Here is a 25117-nt window from a genome sequence, read left to right as displayed (position 1 = left end):
ATAGTTTGCATCTTAGTGCTAAGCTTGTTTTCCTTCATTGCAACTACCTGACAGTTCCCTACATTTGCTTAGGAATATTTAAAAACCCTTTGATATCTTTATGTTTATTTTGTAACATATGTTTGTGATACACCTATTTAAACATTTACCTACTCTGTGAAATATGTTCCTGGTCTTTCAATCACCTGCCTTATTTGAAGCCAATGAAGTGATTAAATAAAATAATTTATGAGTTTGCAATGCAAAAATATATTTTAAACACAATAAAATAATAAATTAGATTTTTCAAAGAAAAAAAAGTGCGGTAATTAGCGCAGTAAACATGCATTGTAAAAAAATTGTTTTCTTAAAATTTTGTTTAAAAACCATTTTCAAAATTGGAATAGGAAATTACATTTATTTAATTTTGGCAATATTCAAAACCAGAATTTTCACTTGACAGACAGTGCCAAACTGCAATGGCATTGTCCAAGAAAATATATATTAAATCACAAATACAATTTGCATGAATCATTTAAGGAGCGTAGAATCATGGCATTTCAAAATATAAAACATTATATTTAAGAAAAATTTTAATAAGCATACCGCAAGTGTGTTTAAACGAAATAATGTCACATAATTTTAATAAATGTTTTCAATACCCTTAATTCCACAAGCCAATTAATTATATATGATAAAAATTGTGTTCTCGATTAAAAGTGTTGTCGTTACAGGACGACAAATAATAATCAGTTTGATATGTAAGAAGGAAGTTTCTCATTTCCTGGTGCTGATAAGATTCCGTCTTCATAGGGTGTAACCGTATGCCTATTACTTTGTTTTAATATGGTATGACATATTCTAAATAACGTTATAGGGTCCTTTGAAGAATACTGTTGGTAAGTACTCTTAAGATTTAATTTTAAAATATAGCTAAGTTAAACATTAAAATACACCAAATATTACCTTAAAAGACTATAAAAAATAAAATGAGATATTTTACTTTACAAAATATATTGATGTAACAATTTTAATACATAGTGGTAACTTGAGTATTCACAATTCTGTGTTTTATTAAAAATTCATATATGTTTATAGAGTCGTGGGTTTTCAGTAAATCTATATATATATAAAAATGAAACCCGTTTTCCTTGGTCACGGCATCACGCGTGAACGGCTGGACCGATTTCACTAATTTTTTTTGTTGTGTTTGCTATGGTCAGGAGAAGGTTCTTATGAAAGAAAAAAATTAAGAAAATTGTGCGGAAAATTAGAAAATTTAAGAATAATGAATTTCTATTTCCCTTGGTCACGCCATCACGCGTAAATGACTGAACCGATTTCACTAATTCTTTTTTTGTTGTGTTTGTTATTGTCATGAGAAGGTTCTTATGAAAGAAAAAGTTTCACGGAAAATTAGAAAATTTAAGAATACTGAACCACCATATATAAAATTATTTCCAAACTAACCCAACACGTTGTACAATATAAATAATTTAAAAGTAACCTTATGACGTTTGACATAGAATTGACATAATGTTTGCTGCAAATATCTTCAAAGAGGATGTAAAGAAACTGTATCGTTTAGGAAATATTTTTCAACATTAACGTTTTACTACATATTGTACCGGTACATTCGGTACAGAGCTGCTGGCGCAGGCTATTCTGGCTGTGTACATTCTGCCTAGGCCATTGTCATGCCATAATTCGTTATAACTGTGTTGCAGTTTAAAAATATAAAAACAAATCAATACATTATGTATACATTTTCTATGTTTGTTTTTGTGTGATATACTTGCTTATAAAGAAGAATACAACAGTTTTCTTTAATTTACAGTTGAATTTTCATTTTTGAACTTTTTTAATGTAACTTTATGTCGTTTGACATATAATTGTTTTAAAGACTAAGAAGATTTTTGTTTGCTACTAAGTGTTTGTTAATCATGGTAAGTTCACAGCTTCATATTGATTTTTAGAACTTTTTGGTGACTACACAATACTATAATTTGGTATACATGGTTATACAGAAAATGTATGAGAGCTTTTTATTTTCAGTTGGATTTTCGTTTTTAACAATGCCACCAACCAGACGTACAAGTTAGGCCGCAGAACTCGAAATACGGCAAGTCAAAGAAATATACGAGCAAATCAAAGTGATGAGCAACGCGAAGCGCGAAATGAACTTGAACGGAATCGATATCAAGATAGGAATGTTGTGTTTAATCCCCACAGAGCTGCATTCAGTTATAATGTGGCAATTGATTACAGTTCAGAGCAAATTGTTGCTATTGGACTAATGAATATTGTGTGTCCACATTGCAAGGCATTGAAATTTAAAAATGAAGCCCCTGGATTGTGTTGCGCTAGCGGCCAAGTCAAATTTACGCCATTTGTACCGCCACCAGAGCCACTACGTTCATTGGTTTCTGGAATTGGCCAAGATTCTTATCATTTTTTGTCTCATATCCAGCAGTACAATAATTGCTTTCAAATGACATAATTTGGAGCAACAAAAGTTATTCGAGACAATTTTATGCCTACTTTCAAAGTAAGTAAGTATAAGGGTAAACAATTTTTTTAGTTTTACAACCATGTAGCTGGTGCAAAATATGTTGAGCCAGTGATGTGTTTATTTTGTAAGCAATAAGTCAAATACTTAATAATAGTCTATAATCAAATGACTTAATCAGCAACATTTTATAACATGTATTTCATAGTGGCATGAGCAAGGTGTTCCAATACTTGGTAAAGACTATTACCTAAAGCTGCCATTGAAGGCTGTTCAATGTCGAGGTTTAAAGTAGTTTTAATTTGAAAAAATGATGTAAAGTATTGTGGCAATATTTTGCCAGCCACATGGTGTTACAATTTGCTATACAATTACCTATATACATATTTATATTTTTGCAGATTCAGAGTCAAATATATCATCGAACAGGTTCCTTATTGCCAATGCCTGATGAAGACTATAAATTTTTGCAAATATATTTTATGGGCAATTCAGCTAGAGAAGTCGATCAGCGTTGCGCACACAACAACTCAGTGAAAATATCCATTGTGGAACAACTTCAAACATTTTTCCATCAACACAATGAATTAGTTGCATTATTCACAACTGCATTAGACCGCATGCCATCAGATTATCACAAAATTGTCATCAGAGCCGATAAGGCGCCTGCAGGACAACATGCTGGACGTTTTAATGCGCCAACAATTGATAAAGTGGCTATTGTTGTCGTGGGTGAAAATTTAGAAAACCGAGACATTGTTTTACATCGGCGGAACAATCAGCTTCAGCGTGTGTCTGAAACACATCGTTCATATGATGCCTTACAATATCCTATATTATTTTGGCAAGGTGAAGACGGCTATCATTTTTCAATGAAGATGATAAATCCAGTTACAGGTAAATTGTTAACAATATGTTTACTACATTAAAATATATGTTTACTAACTTAAAATTTATATTATTAACACAAAAAATTGTTTACAGGTGCTGACACGAACAAAAAAGTTAGTTCAATGAATTATTATTCATACAGAATGATGGTTCGGGAAAATGAGGACAATCACATCTTAAAATGTCGGCGTCTATTTCACCAATACGCTGTGGATATGTATGTGAAAGTTGAAACTGAACGATTGACATTTATCAGGTTGAACCAGGCAAAACTCCGTTCCGAGGAATACATTCATCTTCGGGATGCCATTAATGCTGACGGAAATGCACAGAATGTTGGCAGAACAACTATTCTCCCAGCAACATACGTCGGAAGTCCGCGTCATATGCATGAATATGCTCAAGATGATACGTGCTATGTACGACATTATGGCACACCAGATTTGTTTATCACATTCACATGCAATCCAAAGTGGACAGAAATTCAACAAGAATTATTTACTAGCCAATCAGCCATTGATCGCCACGATATCACTGCAAGGGTGTTCAAAATGAAATTAAAATCACTCATGGATTTTATTGTTAAGCATCACGTGTTCGGCGAGACGCGCTGTTGGATGTACTCAGTTGAGTGGCAAAAACACGGATTACCACATGCACATATCCTCATTTGGTTGGTTGAGAGGATAAGACCGAATGAAATTGATCATGTGATATCAGCAGAAATTCCCGATTATAATGAAGACCCACTGTTACATGAGGTTATTACAAAAAATATGATACATGGTCCATGTGGAATATTAAATCCCAACTCTCCGTGTAGGGGAGACCGGGGCTAGTTGGCACACTTTTTAATAAAACATTTATATAATTTTTTCAATGTTGTTAATGTGAAATTTTTTTATGGCAGTTCAAGTATCTACATTTCAGCAATATATTTGAGCCACAACAATCGCAGTTTGAAAGTCATAAAATGGTTTATTTAATAATGAACTGTCCCACTGCTTGTGTGCCAACTTGCCCCTGGAACGGGGTAAGATGGCACACACGTAGGGGCATGTTGGCACACATTACAAAATTGAGCATATATGTGTATATATGTGCCTATATGTATAGGCTACATATATCTACATATATACAGGGATATATAGAATAATTTTACAACTAATTACTTTTTTGCATGTATCTTTATTTTATTTCATTACTAAATTTTATCGATTGCCTTCAAGTTTTTTTAACAGATATCACAAATTTATGGAAATACAATCATAGATAATATTACGAATGTGTTGCTTATTTAAGCTAAATATATAACATACATTAGCGCGCATATATATATAAGTATACATATATATATATATATATATATATATATATATATATCCAATTTCCGTATTTTTTAATGCTAATAATACAAAATCTTAAAATCTTAGCAATTTTACCTACAGTATTTTTCTCTGTATAGCCTATCATACAGTAAAATGTTAATAGAATGCCAATTCTGATCATGAAAATATTTATACTAAATTTTAACTGGTTGATCCAACATGAGCCAAAGTCTTCTAACATTTCTTACAGTTGTGGCACAAAAATTGCACGCTATTATCCGAACAATCTTCGTGGGCCCACATTTTGCAACCGACGCACTGCACCCACTGTTCACCGGGCCGGCTTTTGGAATATGGTCCTAAACAAAGAAGACATAATGTATCCTCCCTACTGGCTCTGCTGTTTGCTGTGTTGACACATATGTTTTTCTTTTTCTTGCATAACATTTTCACCTTAGACTTGCGTGGATTCTGAACTGTATCTTTCGAACTTCCAAACAAGTTTTTCTTAGCTCCTTTCTTCTTATCAATATCTGATTTCTTTTTAGCTAATTCATTTCTTATTGGAGTATCTGTCAACACTTCACTCTTCCTTTTCCTATTATTTACCCGGTTATTTTTCCTTGGACCAGCTTTGGGAAATGGTCTCACCATTTCTGGGCTTATGTTGCACGTAGAATCAACTACAATTTCCTTATCTTGTGATGCGATTTCGTGTAAGCCCCTGCTCGTTACGTCCATTGACGTTTCCTGATCAGCTTCTTCCTCAGTTTGTTGTACAATCAGCATATTTGAAGGGCCTGCTTCCATGATTACAGGTTCATTTGGTCTACATTGAACAGTGTTGTCTGAATTAGGCAATTCTCCACTGTCAACATCATTTTCGTCAGGTGCTGGGCGGTCTGTTACGTAACAACCAAGATAATCTGTATCATTAAAGACATCAGGGTTGAAAGGTGATACCCCACTTACTCTGAAACCAGATAAAATATTTCTCGGCGTAACCGCACTAGAAAAAGCAGCATTTACAACTTCAGGTATGTCATAAATAGTCATTGTTTTCCCAGGATGGTTCACCAGCCAAGAATCACAGGCACTGTTCACAAATTTCTTTAAAGGGCCAAATACACTCCGGTCTAATGGTTGCAGTTTATGGCTGCAGTGTGGAGGGAAAGAAAGGACAGTGACCCCCTTATCTTTAAGGTAGTCCAATGCTTCAATTGAAAGATGTGAGTCGTGATTGTCAAGTAGCAACAGACATGGGTTTTCTTTGGAACACTTAACATTTGTTACGAAGTGATGTGCAAATTTGACGAAATTTGCTTCCTTCATCCAGCCGGTAGCATTTGCATCTCCAGAACTACCTGTAGGCGCTCCTTTCAGAAAATATTCACGAAAATTGACGCGAGGGAAAACAAAATATGGTGGCACATGATTTCCTGTCGCAGATACTGCAACAGCTACAGTAACTAGAGTTCCTCTTTCGGCAGAAGTAATTTTACCTACTTGCTTAAAACCTTTCCGTGCAACTACTCTGTCTGGTCTTTGCACTGTAGTGATACCAGTCTCGTCCATGTTCCACACATCTCCAGGCCCAATTTTCAATCTATTCATAACGTCTTTCAAATTGTCGAAAAATGCTTTCACATTAGTGCGATTGAAACACGTAGCCCTTGAAAGACTGGTCGCTTCAGGTGTTCTTATAGAAAGTGTAGGATGCCGTTTTAAAAATGCAGAAAACCAATCCGCACCTGCCATTTCACAGTCAGCCCAAGAAGAAGGAAACCTTACCTTAAGTCTCACTGCATATTCAAATGCGAATTTCCTGACTTCCTTTGGTGACAATCCATAATAAATATCAGCTGCTTTCTTCAAATAATCAGCAAACTCATTCTCTTGTTCGTTTGTAAAAACCTGAAAAAAACAACCACAAGCCATTAAGCATCTTTAAATTCCTAATTGATATATTTATTCAGGTCGACAACATAACATTTTTTTTAAAAAGCCCTTACCTGTCTCAGTTTCTTGTAGCCAATTGTAAGAGGTGGGGTATCTTGTGGAGCAATAAGTTTTTCTTCAGTTACTTTGCTACAATATCGAGCCAAAGAGCGAAATGGAATTCCAAAATCCTTTGCTACGCTTCTGATGGACTTCCCTTCGAGTTTAACTTTCTTTACTGCTGTTAAAACAACGTCTTGGGAAGTCTGGCATCTATTACTTGTTCTTTTGTAGGTGCGCATGTTGAAGCCTAAAATAAAAAATGATATCCAATTAATAAAACTATAATATTTTGTTGTCTTTCCTACTTGTAATAATGTATGTAATGGTTTGAATTTCAAAAAAATATGCTATTTCATTCCAGTGCTAGCTTATACCTTTTACTCATAACAATGCGTTTCGTTTTGGAAGATCTAGAATCGCGAGAAAGTGTCCGGGGCATGTTGGCACATGTGCCAACATGCCCCGCCATCTATGTGCCAACTAGCCCCACAGCAACTTTTAAAACTTACTTGAGTGAACGAAAGAATTGGAATATATTTACATTATTTTAGTAATTGCTTCTTAAAACTAGCACGTTATAATGTTATACACAAATATTGTTTTAAAAATATATAATTTATTATAAAAGTTATATCCAAGTCTTTGTAAGACAAAATTTTTACTCACCAAACGTAGAAGTAAAGAAAATGGTCTCCTGTTTGTAATAGTGAAGACTCGCGGCGGAAAACAACAGGATCTAGGGACCTGGTCTGTGTGATCCTACATACAAGAGCGTTATGCTATCTGTCGGTAATTATTCGAACTATTAGCACTGTGCCAACTTACCCCTGTAGCCAACTAGCCCCGGTCTCCCCTATGGTTAAAGGAAAATGTTCAAAACGCTACCCAAGACAATTAGTAGCAGAAACTATTACTGGAAATGATGGATATCCACTTTATCGCCGCCGATCCATTGATGACAATGGAAAGTCAACAATAGTCAAATTAAATCGACAGGACATTGAAGTTGATAATCGTTGGTTTGTTCCGTTTTCGCCATTACTCTGCAAGGCATATAAAGCACACATAAACTTCGAATTTTGCCATTCCGTAAAATCTATTAAATACATTTGCAAGTATGTGAACAAAGGTAGTGATATGGCTGTCTACGGAGTTGCTGCCGAAAATTCAATTGATGAAGTCACTCAATATCAAATGGGTCGCTATGTTAGTAGTAACGAAGGCATGTGGCGTATATTTTCGTTTCCTATACATGAACGACACCCTACTGTTGTTCACTTGGCCGTACATTTGGAAAATGGTCAACGGGTGTATTTTACAAATGCAAACGTATTACAACGAGTTGACAGGCCACCATCGACAACATTAACCAGCTTCATTGAAATGTGCCAGAATGATGATTTTGCCAGAACGCTACTTTACTCCGAAATGCCAAGATATTATACCTGGAATGAATCATCAAAAAAATTCCAACGACGTAAACGAGGACAGCCAGTTCCAGGTTATCCACAAGTATTTTCCACCGATGCACTAGGCCGTCTTTATGCAGTCCATCCCAGTCAAGACGAGTGTTTTTATTTGCGTTTACTGTTAGTAAATGTTCGTGGTCCAACATCATTCCAACATCTGCGAACTGTTAATGGTCTATTGTGTGGCACATACAGAGAAGCCTGTCAACATTTGGGATTGTTAGAAAATGACACTCATTGGGACCACACTCTCGAAGATGCTGTGATTTTGTCAAATGCTAAACAAATACGAACATTATTTTCTATAATTTTGTCTACATGCTTCCCATCAACACCGACTGATTTATGGCATAAATACAAAGATCATATGGCAGAAGATATATTGCATCAGATGCGTCTTAGAACATCGAATGCAGATTTACAAATGAACGATGAAATTCACAATGAAGCATTAATTTTAATTGAGGACATGTGCTTGATGCTTACCAACAAAGTATTAACACAAATAGGAATGATAGCACCCAATCGCCCAATGCGCGACTCATTTGATCAAGAATTTAGACGCGAAGCTCAATACGATTCTGAAACATTACGAGAAATGGTTGATATAACTGTTCCCCTTTTAAATCAACAACAAAAATATGCCTACGATACGCTCATGAAAGTAGTGAACGATGGAACTGATGGATTTTATTTTTTAGATTCTCCTGGTGGAACTGGAAAAACGTTTTTGTTATCATTGATTTTGGCCACGATTCGATCGCAAAATGGAATTGCACTAGCCCTAGCTTCATCAGGTATTGCAGCTACGTTGTTGGAAGGCGGTCGAACAGTTCATTCAGCTCTCAAGTTGCCGTTAAACCTTCAAATAAATGAAACTCCAACTTGCAACCTTTCGAGGAATTCTGCCATGGCCAAAGTGCTGCAGCAAACCAGATTGATCATTTGGGATGAATGCACGATGGCACACAAAAAATCTTTGGAAGCATTAGATCGCTCAATGCAAGATTTACGAAATAACAAAAACCGGTTTGGTGGTGCAATGATACTATTGGCAGGTGATTTTCGACAAATATTGCCAGTTGTTCCACGCTCAACGCCAGCTGATGAACTAAATGCATGTTTGAAGTCGTCCATTTTATGGAAATACATTAAAACACTTAAATTGAGTATAAACATGAGAGTCGAATTGCAAGGAGACCAGTCTGGAGAACTTTTTTCCAAACAACTGCTCGATATTGGTAATGGTAATATTGCTGTTGATACATCATCTGGATACATTACATTCCCTACCAATTTTTGTAACTTTTGTGAATCAAAGACCGAACTCATGGAGATGGTCTTCCCAAACATTGCTAAAAATTACGTAAATCACGTTTGGTTAAGCGAACGTGTTATATTGGCTGCAAAAAATGTTGATGTGAATGAAATGAATTTTCTGATTCAAGAGAAAATATCTGGCGAATTGAAGAATTACAAATCAGTTGATTCCGTTACTAATGAAGATGAAGTTGTCAATTATCCAACAGAATTTTTAAATTCGCTTGAATTACCCGGCTTACCACCTCATAATCTGCAATTAAAAATCGGATCAGTAATTATTATGTTACGGAACATAAACCAGCCACGTCTGTGTAATGGCACCCGGCTTGCGGTGAAGAAATTATTGAACAATGTCATCGAAGCCACAATTTTGAAAGGGAAGTACAAAGGCGAAGATGTTTTAATCCCACACATCCCTATGATACCGAATGACATGCCATTCAGCTTTAAGCGTTTACAGTTTCCAGTGCGGCTTGCATTTGCAATGTCAATAAATAAATCGCAAGGGCAGTCGCTAAGTGTATGTGGCATCAACCTAGAAAATCCATGTTTTTCACATGGCCAATTATATGTCGCCTGTTCCCGTGTCGGAAAACCATCAACATTATTTATTTATGCGCCAGAACATAAAACTAAAAATATAGTTTATCAAAAAGCATTAGAGTAGAGAGAAGCAGTGAGGGGTACAGAGACTATTAGTTGATTTATAGAGCGCGCGTGGTATTGAGCTCATTGTTTACTTAAAAATGCCAAGTTGTTAAATAGCAATTTGTAAAAACATTAGTGGAATTATTGAATCCTATGGAATAAACAATATTTTGACAATATATATTTTGTTTTTTATTTAATTAAATTAGTAAGGTCCTTTTCAGTTATAGTGATACCAGGGAATTATGGATTCATTTTTATATGGAGGATATTATAGATTCCAGTTCAAATTGAATAGGTACTCATACCTAAGATAGGTCAGCTATACAAAATAAAGTAGTGCATCATTGCTACGCTAAGGCGGTACGAAGTTCGCCGGGTCAGCTAGTAAAGTAATACAATTACCAAAATTGTATTTTTGTACACTAAAGAACTTTCTCTGTGTATCATAGAAAAAGCGTTCGACATATCCTACTTGATTCCGACAAACTCACGTTTATAGGTGAAGGGTAAATTTTGTCAGTATAATATTACCGCCATATTTATCTTCTTGTGTGAATCTTCTTAAGTAGGTACTAACTCTGCCATGTACGAATTTTTATTAATAAGAAAATTAGTCCCGTAAGTAATCAAAAGTTATTTTCAGTTATTGTACTCTTAAAGACAAATTAATAAAGGTAAATTGAACAGTAACGTGGCTGCCATCTATGCTTACTATACAAACGTAGTTATTTATGTGATTGAATAAAGCAGCCAAGTCTGTATTTCAAGAGAGTTTATCCTATTTGTTGTCGCTGCCAAACAGTTTTCTTGATACTAGATGCAACTTGATCAAGGATTCTCCAGAGATCTTTAGGATATTAGCATAGCCGAGAAATTATTTTCCAAAAAGACAGGGATTTTTAATGTCAGTATATGCGGCCGGGGCCAAAACATGTTTTCCACCGTATTTGGTTACTCATTTTAAGTTAATACTGAACAATATTGACAAATATAAACTTCAAACGAAAAACATAAGTAGGGGTAGCATGTACGTTCTGGGGCGACAAAGTATATTCAAATTTGCTAAAAAAATCACTTTTACTTAACATCACCTCATTAATCAAGTTTTGACTTATTGTTCTCACCAATTCCCCTATTTATTTGCACAAGAGGACCCCTCCCTTTTCCCCAATTCCTCCTTCCCTCTTGGTGCGTGGCCCTCTTAATCACGTTTATAAATTTTCAATTCTATTTTATATTTTCTGTTATAATTGATTATACTAAGGTTTATTGTTGTATATAATAAAAACTAAACACATCAATTATTAAAAAAACAGTTTATAACTCTTTTCTATACCCATTAATTTAGAATTTAAATATTGAATCATTACTGTAGGTAATTTAAATATCAAATTTTATTTTAAAACAATTCTTAATAAATAATATGATTTCATTAAAATAAATGATTTTTTAACTGTAAATTTACTAAAACAATTTATTAATAACTACAGAGCTATATAAGCGTGAATCTAACCGCGAGCTTCTAGCAGCAAGCGAGTATGTTACCACCTAGGCCGCTGTGCCGCTGACCAGAGCGGAACTTAACTAGTATATAGATTTTACGTAACCTTGTCAAGGCCTTTCTTTTCGGAATTGGCTTACCAGTGTGGTTTATAATTTAAAGGGATGTACAACCTAAATATATACTACTAATAATTTGAGTCTCATGCCAAAGTGAATTTCCCAAGTCGTACCCTCCCTTCGTTAGTGGTTATTTTTGTCTCCACTTTTCAGCAAGTTAATAAAAAAAAATTTTTATTTTTTTTCGCTAGCAATTTCACTTATAATTTTAAAAGCAATAAATCGTTTTTTAATTAATTTAAAACATGTAAGTTGAAAAAATAACTAAATTTTTATAAACGGTACTATACGACATGTAGTATATATTATCCGTTGATATTAATACAAACGAAAAATATTTTTTACTAAAAATATATTCATGAATCATTTAGTTATATGTATATAAACAATTAAACCAACTTTGATGAGTTGAGTGGAGGAAATTTTTTTTTTAACGAAAACTGTATAATAATCTTTCTTTTTAGCAATACTATTAAATCTATTTCACTTGTTTTAATTCATCTTATTGTAATCATTAATATTTTATACAATTTATGATACAACCAAACACTTATCCAAAGTTTTGAAAACTAAAATATTTAATTAACAAAATAATAATAACCTTATTATTAGGAAAACTTTATTAATCCGTTAGGATTAATTGTATAATTTCTAAATAGTGTCCAAACATATTTTAATAACAATTTTTATGCTGCTATTTATTATCGAAACTGTTGAACTAAAATTATTTAAAAAAAAAAAATCACCCATGCCTCTAACAGTAAGGATTCGGTGGATTTTGCTATATGATATTTTTAACCTAATGTTACGTTTTTTTAATTGTGAAAAAAAAAATATCTCATTTAAATAACTATTACTTAAAAGGGGGAGGGGAAATTTAAAGGGGCAGAAGACAAAAATAAATTTCAAAACTTCTTTAATAGGGACAGTATAAAACCAATTTAAAACATTTCGATTATTACCTCAAAAATAAAACTAACATATAACGTTCAAAAAGTTTTTTATAATTCTAACTGTTGGCACAACGATTGAAAAAATATTTGTGAAGTTTAGCATATTGGACAAAATGGTTATATTATCTCACTGATAGTTTTTCCAGCAGTATAGTACCTGTACAGTTCAGTGTACCTGTACCATGTTTATTTTAAGCTAGTAGTTATGTTGTTATACTTCATAAAGACAACATTCTAAAAATTATACATAAGTGCTGTATGCATTGAATTGAAAAAACATTAAACATACTTGGTTCGCGAAAATATATAAATAAGACTTATCTAATTACAGGGGAAAAAATGGAAAAGTAATTTTATAAATGTAACATAAGTTAATAAAATATTCTAGAAGTTTCCATAACTTTCCAATAGGATATTGTCCCTTTGAAATCTAATTGCCCTCTTGGAATGTACCAAAGCGGGAATTTAATGTTAAGCTTTACGTAAATTTAATAGAAAACAGTTACAATTAATTATTAACATAAAAATAAGTTCATAAAATTTTGATCGTTTTCATGTGTGACACATTAAGTTATTAGTGACTGAACACACGACTATCTTGCTTATTCTTCTTCCTGAATGGACTGTACGAGCAGTTGCAAACCAGTTATAACCATGCAGACGTGAGTGAGGCGGGCGAACGCCGGTATCAGGTGATCGCGCCTGCAGAGGCGACTGTCCCGCAGAGCGGAGATGCTGCCCGTGTGGCTGCTCGTGCTCGCAGCAGGGGCGGTGCGACATGTTGCCAGCCAACCAGGGGCCGAGGCGCGCTGTGTCCTGGCGCGCCTGCGCGTGGAGGGAGACAACAGAGAGGCGGGCAACTGGTCGGTCAGCGTGGGCAGCCTGCAGGTTGGTGACTGCCTCCAGAGAGCATGCAGGTGGCGGGCTCTTTACTTGAGCGAGTCTCACGTCTCGTGCACGCTAGGCGGCCGTGTCGCGCCTGCGAGCGAACACTCGGCCGCGGTGGCATGAAGGTGGCAAACTGGCCGCTGATCACGTCTCTTGTGTGATTCTGCCCACCGCAACTTTGTCGCATAGTGTGCCTGAGCTATTAGAGCTAATAGTGTGAGACGCTCTCCCAAATGCAAATACAAAGTATGGAGGCGGTTAGCACATCTCCTGTATTGCATTTTATCTACTTTTATATATTTTCTGGTATATACACTCAAACGATATAGCTTTGGGTATATTGTAATTTTTTTTAGTAATTTATTTTACTTGCTTAAAATAATAAATGTGCTTATTTGCAAAATAGAATAATGTTTTTCTAGCAGTAAAATCTAGTAATAATTTATTAATATTTAGTAATATCTAATAGACTCAGAAAAGTGCCCTTTAGGAGCGTAAACGTGCATAGTAGTAAAACAATTAATTGGAATTTAATATTTTTACGAAAAATATTTACGTCTCACTAAATAAGATTTATGGGAGCGATGTGTTGAAAATAAATATTATATAACCCATTTTTACCTCCTTAAAAGATAAACTTCGATTAAAATAGCTATGACTAAACTCTAGTTTCAAATTATATTTCTATCGTTTATTATTTCTTATTTCCAGTTATATTAGAAAAGGAAGTGTTCTTTTCCGTTTTAAAAATATAGTTAAATATTTTATCTCACCTTTTGACTTACGAAAAATGGCTAAATTTAGTTGATTTACCCGTAATTTTTTTTTATTCGTTTGCAATTTTCTTGTGCTTGATTAGATTTGGAGTGGTATTATTTATTTAAAAACCTTTCCCCCTTTATTCACCACTTAGGTTTGAATTTCTCAAAATATTACAATTTTTATTGGTAATTTTCGTTTATTTTAAAAATGGTTTTTTTATGTTTTATTATATAAGATGTTACCTTTATTTATCAAAACCCATATTCAGTCAATATTCAACCCTAAGGGGTAGAATTTCGTAATAAATAAAATATTGGTTGGTAATTTTGTATGTATATTATTAGTACCCAATATAATTAATTATGCTTTATTCGATTTAAAGTCCAAATTTTTAATCTTAAAACCATATTCACCCAATTTTTTTCCCGGTTAGTGGTTAAATTTATTAACATGGTTAAAATTGTTTGTGGAAGTTTTTGTATTCTTATTATCAGTCGGTTTAATTTTATTATTTTTAATGAATTTCGGAGATATAACTATTAATTAAAAACTTTATTTTTTATCTTTTGAACATTTTGGGATTGAATTTCGCAAAATGTTATAATTTATTATCGTTTTTCAAATATTTTTAAATTGGAACCCAAATTATTTTATCATAATTAATTAGATTTGGAGTTATATTTATTTAACTTAATACCATTTTCATTTTTTTTTTCACCCCTTAGGGGTGGAATTTGATATAATGGTATAATTAAGTGTATGCCTGCAGGCCTAGACAATATATTTTATTATTTCATCCATATTAAATATGTAGACATGCCGTAATACCTCTATACTATCTACAGGTGCTTGATTTTATTACTCTTTGTAAAAAAGCTATGTGCCTTGCAAATCTAATTTCTTTATCTAAGCAATTGTGTTAAATTCTTTGAATCAAAAGTATGTTTATTGTTGGCATGTTGTTCCATTTTTGTAGAAAAGTGATGTTTAATGATAATTATATTGATTGTAAATGACATACATTACTAAAATTCAGGTTAATCTTCATCACATTTTGAGCTTTAATATGTAATTATTTTGTTTCAATGTAAAACATTGACTCGAATGATTTATGAACAAATTTGATAGCAAATTATATTATTCTTCATCTTTGTTTGAAAATATCTACGAGAGAATCGTTGTATAATGTAAAATTAGTATGTCGCTGAACTAAAAAACAATCCAGATGCAAAACTGGTACACAACCAATTTAGTATAAAAAAACAAATTACATTGGGGTGAAAGATTTTATGTTGATTATTTTAATTCAATATCCTTTAATATACTTTGTAGATTCGGAGTTATATTTATTTATCTCAACCATATTCACCCCCTCTTACCCCCTTAGAGATTCAATTTCACATGAGGTAGAATTTTGGCTGGTAATTTCTGTCGGATGATTACTGGTATTCCGTATCTTAAATTACGTTTGATTAGAGTCTGAGTTAATCTTGAAACCATATTCACTCCTTCTTCAACCCTTATAAGTTATTTTTTTCAATAAACGGTATAATTATGGTTGTTAGTTTTTTATGTTAATAATTTGATCCCAATAAATTGTATTGTACCTAATTAACTATAAGGACATAATTAAATATCATAAACGATTTTTACCACTATTTCACCCCCGAAGTGGTTAAACAGTGAATGGCAATTTTTTAACATTTATTGTTTCTACACAATATCTTTTCGTATTCTTGATTGGTTTTAGAGACACAATAATTGTTAAAACGATTCACCCCTTTTTCACCTCCTTAGGGGAGTATTTTCACAAAATCGTAAAATTTTAATTGCTGGATTTGTGTTTTTATGCTTGGTACCGAATATTATATTTTACCTTGATTAGTTTTAGAGATATAATTAATTATTTTAAACGTTTGTACACTAATATCAGAATCTTATTGTTTGAATTCTGTTATTATATATATCCTAGTTTTTTGAGTTAGTGAAATACCTTTATAACAAACAAATATTTATCAAAATCTGACCAGTAGGGTTTTGATTGATGCTGGAAAAAAAAGACACACGGACAAAAATACAAAAACTTTAAAAACTATATTTTTGTGTTTCTGATAATGTAAATTGCCATTTACAAAAGTTTTTTTCATACCTTTTATCTCGTACAATTTTGTTATTGTAGAGATGATTTTTTAAGAAAAATATAATTCGTTTCTAGATATAATTTTCATTAATAAATGAGAGTGTTTTTCTGACTGACTTTTGTTTGTATAACGCAGAGACGGTGAGGCCAAGCCTTTTGCACATTGAAGAGATTTTTTTTTTCAAAATTCATATTAATTTTTTTAAATTCTTCTTTTTTTTTGAGATATTGACTTCATTTTCCTGATAATATGCTTGGAAAACGGCTAATTCATTGTTGAGGATGGTTTCTTCGTCTCCTGGAAACGACTTTTGCATTGTTAATGTTTTCTTTGTCTCTTGCTGACGGCTACAACATTGTTTTTACCTCGTTCACTTTCGTATCTTAATCCAGTAGTTCTGTAATTATTCTTTGACGCGCGGCAGTGCTAACCTCCCAGAAGTTCATGTGCGAGTTCTGCCAATAGACTTCCGCAGCGAAGTGCGGGTGCGTCATCTGGATTTAATGTAGTTTTTTTTTTGCTATGATGTAACAAGGCAAATATAAATACTTTAATAATAAGTGAAAACATGTATTTTATATGTATATTGTATTATTGAATCATCAATGCGAATAGTTTTAATTAAAATGTAAGTTTTTTTAGGTTTATAAAGGCAAATAAAACAATAAACGCAACAAATTAAACAATTCAAAAATATTTTCTTTTGATACAATAAATTAACACATGAATGGGTTCAGCTACATTTTTTACTATTGATATATAGTATTTACTAACGTATTTTTAACCCGTACACAAAATTTTGTACTAAAATTGAGATTATTGCTATGCCTAATATATATCCTTAAAATTATACGGTCGTGTTTCCTACATGCCTGAAGATGTCATTATAAATTGTAAATCAGCGTCGTAAGCGCATCTAACGTATATTTTTATGGGTCAGTAGTTTTAAATATCAAGGCACATAGAGGGTTAACTTTAAATTAGAATATAAACTGAGGAATACAGTGTGCATGCATAAAGAATTTGTGATAATATCTTTGGTGAGAACAACGGCAGGTCTTGGTGTTCTAGTAGTCAGAATTATAGACAGCTATTTTTGAGTTCACATGTCAATTACCGCTTTGGGCAAAGTATTTTTAAGAGTAATTAAAAAATTCATAAATTACTTACATCAGAAATGGAACAAGCATGTAAAATCTTATTATGCAGGTGTTGTGAAGCATGGAAAATGGGTCCTGCATAACCAAAATGTTTACTACGGCTTAAAATCTACGTGATGCTGAATTGTAGGGGTTAGAAGCGCATTGAGAAAAGCTGCATATTTTACGAATCCTAACACATGTAACACTTTATGTTTTGCAGCATACTTGTGGCAAAGAAAATTATCAGAAAATGTATTTTTGTAAACAAGCATTTGAATACCCAGATGAAATATTGAGTTTATTGTAAAAACAAGTTTATTATTTTTAATACTATAAGTTCTACTAAATGCAAAGATTATATTTGTTTGGTAACTGGGTATCTATTGTATTGCATAGCAAAATTTCTATCTTAGCTTATAATTTCATACATATAAATACAACAGAAAACTTCAATTGAACTCTTTTTGACTATAAATTATTATAGTATTCCTTTTAGTAAAATATATATTTTAAAAAGTTTTTTTTACGTTGTTTTTGTAATCATGAAAATTTTTAAAACATATTTTTTTTTATATTTACCCTTTTTTTAATAACAAAATAAGGATAAATCAATAAATAAAACATATTTAAATCTAACTGTATGTATAATTTTTTTATTAGTAATGATAATAGAATATACGCTTTGCACACACATTGTTATTTATCTGACAACTGGGTAAAATTACTTTAATTATACTATTTTTTTGTAAGTATTTAGTACCTGTAGAAAATAAAATTTTAGAATGCTTTTTAATTGTTGGCTAAATACGTTCAGTTTAGATATTTTAGAATGTGTTTTATTTAAACAAAGCGATGCAAGAATATTTTTAACGGTAGCCCTCAATTTTTGTAACCTACATTTGTATCGCATTGCAGTAAGAAGGTTGTATTGAATTTACAAAACAATGCCTTTTGTTTTAAAGGTGCAGATTTTTTAAATAAATTTTTACAATTTTTGTTTCAATAAAGGGCACTGGTGTAATATTTTGTTAATTGAATGTAATTTTTACAGTAAACCAAATTATTTGTCAACTTTAATCTCAGTGTTCCCCTCTTTTTTCAGAATAATATTTTTAATATGATAAATTCTGAATGTAAATATTCATATATATTTCATATTGGCAACAATATTTTCAGGGTATTATTTCACATACCTTTGAAGGAAGAGTTGCTGAAGGTGATTATTCAGGAAAATGGAAAGCGGCAGTATACTACCACCTGAAAGGATGTGGAACACATGGTAATTAATTGTTACGTTTATTTATATATATTTTTTGTTTGTATATGGTTCTGTTTTTATAAAAAAAAGTAACAGTTTTCCTATGACCATAAAAATTAGCATAGTTGCTCTTTGAAATTTATATTTTTAACAGTCACATTCAGTCCCATTTCCCATACTTAAAAAGACTATTGTTAGTTTTTTTATTTAGTATTACTGAAGTTTAAATTAAGAGAAAAATTACTGCCTAAATCCCTGGACGCTCCAGATGGACAGACGAAAAACATTTTGTTTTGCAATAAGAAGTTCGTAAGTTGCAAGAAAGAATGTTTGTTTAGTTGTTTGCTTTCGGTATAAATGTAATCTGCAGTTTTATTCGATGTGAGTAAAATATTATCCAACTGACTTGTACAAAAAGTAAGAACAAATTCACTGTCTAACTAAGAATAAAAATATAACAATCTTTATCGCCCGAAATTAAGCCTCTTCACTCTGCGTAAAGACCGGACAACGAAGGGTATTTCATGTATAAATTTGTAGTTTTTTAAGACAGCATATATTATTTTCAGCTATATAGTATATGGCAGTCGTTATTAATTAAAACATTATCATACATGAAAAATGCGAAATTATTTTAGCATTTTGATAACTTGTGATGTTGAGTATGTGTGGACAACCGGAGAGTAGACTTATAAGTCTACGAGAGACCGTGTGAAGGGTGATAGGTTTGGTGTGCATGCCACCTTAATCATGTGTGTTTCTTGAACAGTTAAGTTTCTAAGCCATTGCCTATTAGCTTTCTCACATATATTTAATACACACACATTTGCAGTTAGCTAATACACTTGATGATTAGGAAGTAATATTGTCAAAATAAGATTATCGTTTAGTAAAACTTTGCGTTTGTACCTCGGCTTTTAATTATTTTGGCTTTACTTTATACTTTAAAGCTCGTTCAACAAAACCTTAAGAGTAGGAGGCATAAATAACATAAAAAACTTAATTTCAAATTGAGAATTAATTAGTCCTTTATTTTTCAAACATTCCCTAAAGAGTTTCACTTATAGGCCTTCTTCCACTTTAGCGTGTCATGGAACCAATTTTAGCAATAGTGAACAATCAAAGCATAAAACTTTTTTAAAATACAATGGATATTTATTTTTTTACTTCTTTATTGTTTATATTTAAACCAAATACATTTGGTTAAAAAATATTTTCACCTTAAATGTAATTAAACAACACTATATTGAAATTGAGACATTGCTGGATTGCTATTGGCTCAGTTTAAAAATATATATATGTATTTAGTTGATGGTAAAAGATAAAATTATATGACATTTAGCTTCATGCCATATTTTAAATGGCTTAATGAACTATCACAAGGCGTCTGCTATTATTTTTAAATATATTTAAAAAATCAACGGTTGATTTTTAACGTGAACAATGTTAGCATCTTTATAACAATTTTAAAAGTGGTTTCTCTAAATGGATATCACTCAGACGCTGATAATTGTATGCTGAAAGTATTTCATTTTCTGACTCACTTTTCATTTAACGTTAAAAAATATAATGTTTAAAGAAAGACAACTACGCGCAAAATTTCTAAACACCAATGTCCAATTTCCCTTTTATTATTATATATTAACATCATAATTATTTTTCCAAATTATTTTATGGAAATATAGAAAAATAAAAAAAAATATTAATAAGCAGGCGAAAAGTGTAAAAAGGAACCTAAATGAAATAAAATAGAGCTTATAGCTTATCATTAAATAAAAAGAAAAATAATGCAGTTTATATGACGCATTGTAAAAATGAGTTTGGGCCGTCTCCGCAGTAGAGACGACATGCGCGTAGAGTGTGTTTACCTCCTCCCCCACGACACGCGCAAAGAGTGTGTTTATGTACACACCACTCCCGCGAAACGCGCGTAGAGTGTGTTTACATACACACCACCCCCGTGACATGCCCGTAGAGTGAGTTAACCTCCACACCTACCCTGATACACGCGCGTAGAGTGTGTTTACATACACACCACCCCCGCGACACGCGCGTAGTGTGTTTACATCCACACCAACCCAAACTCCCACTACCTCTTCAAAGACAGTTTTAAGGGTGAAGGCCTGGTGTGTGCCCAGAGACCCGGCAAAGATACGGGGCCTTTACTGCACACAGTAAACATACTGAATGTGTTAAAGTAATGCTCACGCAAACTTTTCTAATAAATAAAATACCGGAACACTCTCATTGCTGAAGGGACTGGAGGAAAAAATTTCCAATAGGCCACAGGGATCTATTCCTTTACTTCCACGTGTTCCGACAGCCCAGTGGGATCATAAAGTCATTTTTGGATGAGCAAGAAATATGTCAAATTGCGAGAAAGAGTATTTTGTGTGTGGCAGACGAACATGGGCAGCCCCACGTAATGCGAACGTACGCCTTTCACTCTACACGCTCTACGTGGGAAGATGCGGTGAAGACCTGCGAGTCCAAAGGCGCTTCGCTCGCGTTCCCCGACTCCGAGGAGGAAGCTAAGGCGCTGCGAGAAATCTTCTCTCAGCACCACAACATCAGCGACAACGTATTCATAGAGAACCAGGCTCGCATAGGTGCTTATTCGCCCCATGAAGACGGGCATTTTGTGATGCTTAATGGTAGGTACCATAGCTCTATTGTTTTTCTGCGCCTTTCCATTGAATAGCTTATTTAAGAAATATTATTTATCACTGAACCCTAATTTTTCAGAAGTTTAAAAAATATAGATACATATGTTCTGTTTGCATGAACCTTTTTATAAGTTTTGTTTGCATTGTTTATGAAAATAGAAATTTAACTTTAATTATTTGAAAAAAATATATCTGTTTCAGTTTGCATTTTAAAATTAATAAATTCTATTAAAATAATGTTTCCAAAATAAACATTTTTACCTTTACAATGTTTTCAACTATACATATTTAAATACAATGAAATTAAAACACATAAAACATAATATTCAATAACCTAAATACTACATATGTTGTATAATTACAAGGAATTGCCTACAATTAATCTTTTATACTTGAACTATAATTTATAACTTGTTTTTTGTATTTGAACATAGTTTGTGTCACTGTTATAGTACGAAATATTAAAGAGCTTAATAAAAATTGAAACTATTTCTCTAATACTTATGTTACATAATAATCAGTTATGGTTAAATTAATTTATTTTTATTGCTTCCTGTTTCTTTTTTTTATAAAGTGGAAACATAATTTCAAAACCAAATGTCAGATTATAAAATTACTGAAACCACATCACACCTTTTTTAAAAAACATCTACTTCACACTCCAGGCTCAAAACTAACACATTTTCTTGAAACACCAAAACATTCAATTATTACTAACGGTTTTCCAACCTCGAATGTTTCCGTTGTCGATAAAGGTATTTTTGTTTAAACAATTTAATACAGAAACAACATAACCCTCTGACAGTTGTATCTGCAATAAATGATGGTTTTTCTTCATCATCTTAAACTCCAAGTTAAAATATTGACTGATGTTTATTTTGTTTGAACCTTTGTGCCTACATGTACAGAAGTAATTCACACTAGCCACATTAATGACATATGTGGTTTCTGAAATTACCGATTCAGTTATTGTACTGACGGTGTATTTGACCTATTTGTAAAATTTTGAAGCTAATTTTTATATAACCTTTTTATTAAAAAAATGGATATTATATTTGGAAATTTTTAAATATTTACTATGGAATAAATTGGTAAAAAATATTATAATATATTTTAAGATTAATTTTGTTACCAGAAGCTTTAAAATGATACTTTTTTTTTGCCATAGCTATTATAACGAATACCAATTTTGTAACTGGAGTTTGGGAAGTGAAATATATCACCTAGATAAGATTGGGATTATGAATGAACATTTTTCAAAATAAGTAGGCTTTCAAGTTTTCGTTTTCCATCAAGTCTTAACCATGGGAGTTTTATATTATTAGGGTTAATGCTATCTCGTGTTTAATAGAATGAAAAAAAATTATACAGTTTGATAATTCTTGTTGCTCGTGTGAGTGGTTATTTAAATTTTGCCCCGGCTCGTTGCCTGCTTCCTGTGAGCATCTGAACGTGTCAGGGCTGTTACCGCGCCTCCTCTCGGCCATCCGTGGCGCATAATGCGCGCCAAATTCAAACTGCAAGCTAATGATTGCACCTTTTATCTTGCAGGTTTGCGTTCCCGGACGTTGGTCAATAGTAATGAAATACTTGTTAAGGCTTTCTCTGCCAGGCATTTAATTTATGTCCAGCACTTTCCTAACAATTTGTGTATAAAACACACACACAGTCACACACACATACATGTATTTATACCTATGTATATATATTTATATATTTATTTGTGTCTCTATCATTGTGCACTATTAAAATTTCTCAAGCTCAACCTTTCGACGAAGTGATTTAAAGGCATTTCTGAGCTCCAAAAGATAAATATAGCAATATCTCTGAAAGCAAAAATCGCTAAAAAATATTTTAAATTAAAACAAATATTGGGAATTTTAATAATAAAAATTACACATTACATTTACTTACAATTTAAACATTTCCTTACATTTACATAATACAGTGTTTTTAAATATTCTTGTAATAATATGATGATGATATTTCGTATACAAGGATTTTGTATAGTTAATAATAATAATGCTAAAAATTACTTAGATCATGAATAAAAAGTTATGTAATAACTCAAAAACAATACATCTAATCAAAAACAATCCTATCTAATATTCTAGGTTTCAAAATTTTATTATAATGAAACTTATTGACAATTGTATACATAATCAAATGTTCTTAAAATAAAACGAAATAATTTCATGAATAAAATTATTTATCGAAAAAAAACTCTATTAACATAATTACTACACAAAAATTATAATTTAAAAATATATTTCTTATTATGTCTCACTTAAATAAAGGATATGCTCATAAGTAATAGAATTACCATCAGATGTAAAAATTCAAATCTTTTTATAGAAATTAATTAAAATTTTTAATTAACCAACATTGTCAAAATATAAAAAAATCAAATTATTATTACTTATTTTTAAGAATGGTTGGAAAAAAATTAAATTTGACAATTGTGCAAAAAAGTATTCATAACAAACAAAAGGTTTTCTTCCTAAGATTAGTAATTCTGGTTATGATTATTTATAAATAAATATTAATATTATCAAAAATCATACAATATCTTTATTTAAAAATTTTTTAATAAAAAATTATGCTCTTTCTCAGCAATATTATACATAGATATTTAAATTTTGTTCTAATTCACATTTAAATATTGTTATTTTTTTCTACCACTTAAAAAAAATCACCATTATGACACCAAAAAGACATGCTAAAAACCCATAGAACACAAAATGCGACGTTTTCACTTTCCAAGGAATAAAATTCATAGTCTATTTTTTTAAAAAGCAGCTGATTTTTTTTTTAATATTGAAATAATTATGTTTCTTTTTTTAACTGTTCTATAAATTATATAGTTACAAAGTTTAATAATAGTCAACTTTAGTTTCCTAGTTATTATCACTTATAAAATATTACAAGGTATATAAAATGATTTTTATTTAATATTTGGAGTTTTAAATTTAGTTTTATTCTCACTTTTTCAGAAAACTTAAAAATATTTTCTGCAAGTTATGTTTGCTTTATTTTATTTTATGTATAACTACTCACAGAATTTAAGTTAGAACTCTTTGTTGCTTTAAACGTAACATATAACATAACATTAAAAAGTTGAATTTTATTTACATATTAATATATATTTTTCTACATTTAACTTTGACAATATATTTGAATTTAAAGCCTGTCACTTAAATGTTTATGCCTGCTGACGTTACAGGAAAAGCAGTAAATAAAAATAAATTCATCCGGTGGGCAGAAGGACAACCAGACAACTATCTCCAAGAAGAAAACTGTGTGGCTATTTTGCGTGAAGGTTTACTAAATGATGTTCCATGCTGGCTTCAATTACCTTTTATCTGTGAAAAATGAATTTTTAGTGCCTGCTTTCTTATAACACAATTTCCGAGAATATATGAAAAAAGGATGAAAAAATTTCTTTAAAATAAAAATTTTTGTAATCTTATTTAATTGTCAAGTAAAAAAAAATCACTAACATGACTTGTATTTCCTATAAGAAAAAAAGTTTTTTA

The 25117-nt window shown here is 31.8% G+C and overlaps 2 protein-coding genes across 4 annotated transcripts; one reads left to right on the top strand and one right to left on the bottom strand.

Moving 5' to 3' along the window:
• Nucleotides 1-773: 773 nt before the first annotated feature.
• Nucleotides 774-25082, top strand: LOC134531642 (hemolymph lipopolysaccharide-binding protein-like). Of its 3 annotated transcripts, none has more exons than XM_063367404.1 (5): nt 774-878; nt 13433-13612; nt 18834-18936; nt 21318-21569; nt 24805-25082. In XM_063367404.1, the coding sequence occupies exons 2-5, from the start codon at nt 13457-13459 to the stop codon at nt 24954-24956; spliced, it is 663 nt and encodes a 220-aa protein (XP_063223474.1). In that variant the 5' UTR covers nt 774-878; nt 13433-13456; the 3' UTR covers nt 24957-25082. The 3 variants fall into 3 exon arrangements, with proteins under 3 accessions (XP_063223474.1, XP_063223476.1, XP_063223475.1); XM_063367406.1 differs by having other exon boundaries at nt 776-878; nt 13450-13612; XM_063367405.1 differs by having other exon boundaries at nt 792-878; nt 13417-13612.
• LOC134531637 (uncharacterized) lies at nt 4778-7046 on the bottom strand. The gene is made up of 2 exons (XM_063367398.1): nt 6720-7046; nt 4778-6621 (listed from the first exon to the last, which is right to left on the bottom strand). The coding sequence occupies exons 1-2, from the start codon at nt 6945-6947 to the stop codon at nt 4942-4944; spliced, it is 1908 nt and encodes a 635-aa protein (XP_063223468.1). The 5' UTR covers nt 6948-7046; the 3' UTR covers nt 4778-4941.
• Nucleotides 25083-25117: the final 35 nt, after the last annotated feature.

This window comes from Bacillus rossius, chromosome 5 (assembly GCF_032445375.1).
Source record: "Bacillus rossius redtenbacheri isolate Brsri chromosome 5, Brsri_v3, whole genome shotgun sequence".
Taxonomy (NCBI): domain Eukaryota; kingdom Metazoa; phylum Arthropoda; class Insecta; order Phasmatodea; family Bacillidae; genus Bacillus; species Bacillus rossius.
The sequence above is the reverse complement of the archived record's forward strand: the minus strand, read 5'-3'. Positions and strand labels throughout refer to the sequence as shown.

Coding starts and splice junctions, on each gene's coding strand:
- LOC134531637 (XM_063367398.1), bottom strand. CDS start 6,947: ATGCGCACCTACAAAAGAACAAGTAATAGATGCCAGACTTCCCAAGAC. Junction 6,622..6,719: donor GCTACAAGAAACTGAGACAG/GTAAGGGCTTTT, acceptor TGTTTTTTTCAG/GTTTTTACAAACGAACAAGA.
- LOC134531642 (XM_063367404.1), top strand. CDS start 13,457: ATGCTGCCCGTGTGGCTGCTCGTGCTCGCAGCAGGGGCGGTGCGACAT. Junction 13,613..18,833: donor TCAGCGTGGGCAGCCTGCAG/GTTGGTGACTGC, acceptor CAATATTTTCAG/GGTATTATTTCACATACCTT. Junction 18,937..21,317: donor GAAAGGATGTGGAACACATG/GTAATTAATTGT, acceptor TGTGTGTGGCAG/ACGAACATGGGCAGCCCCAC.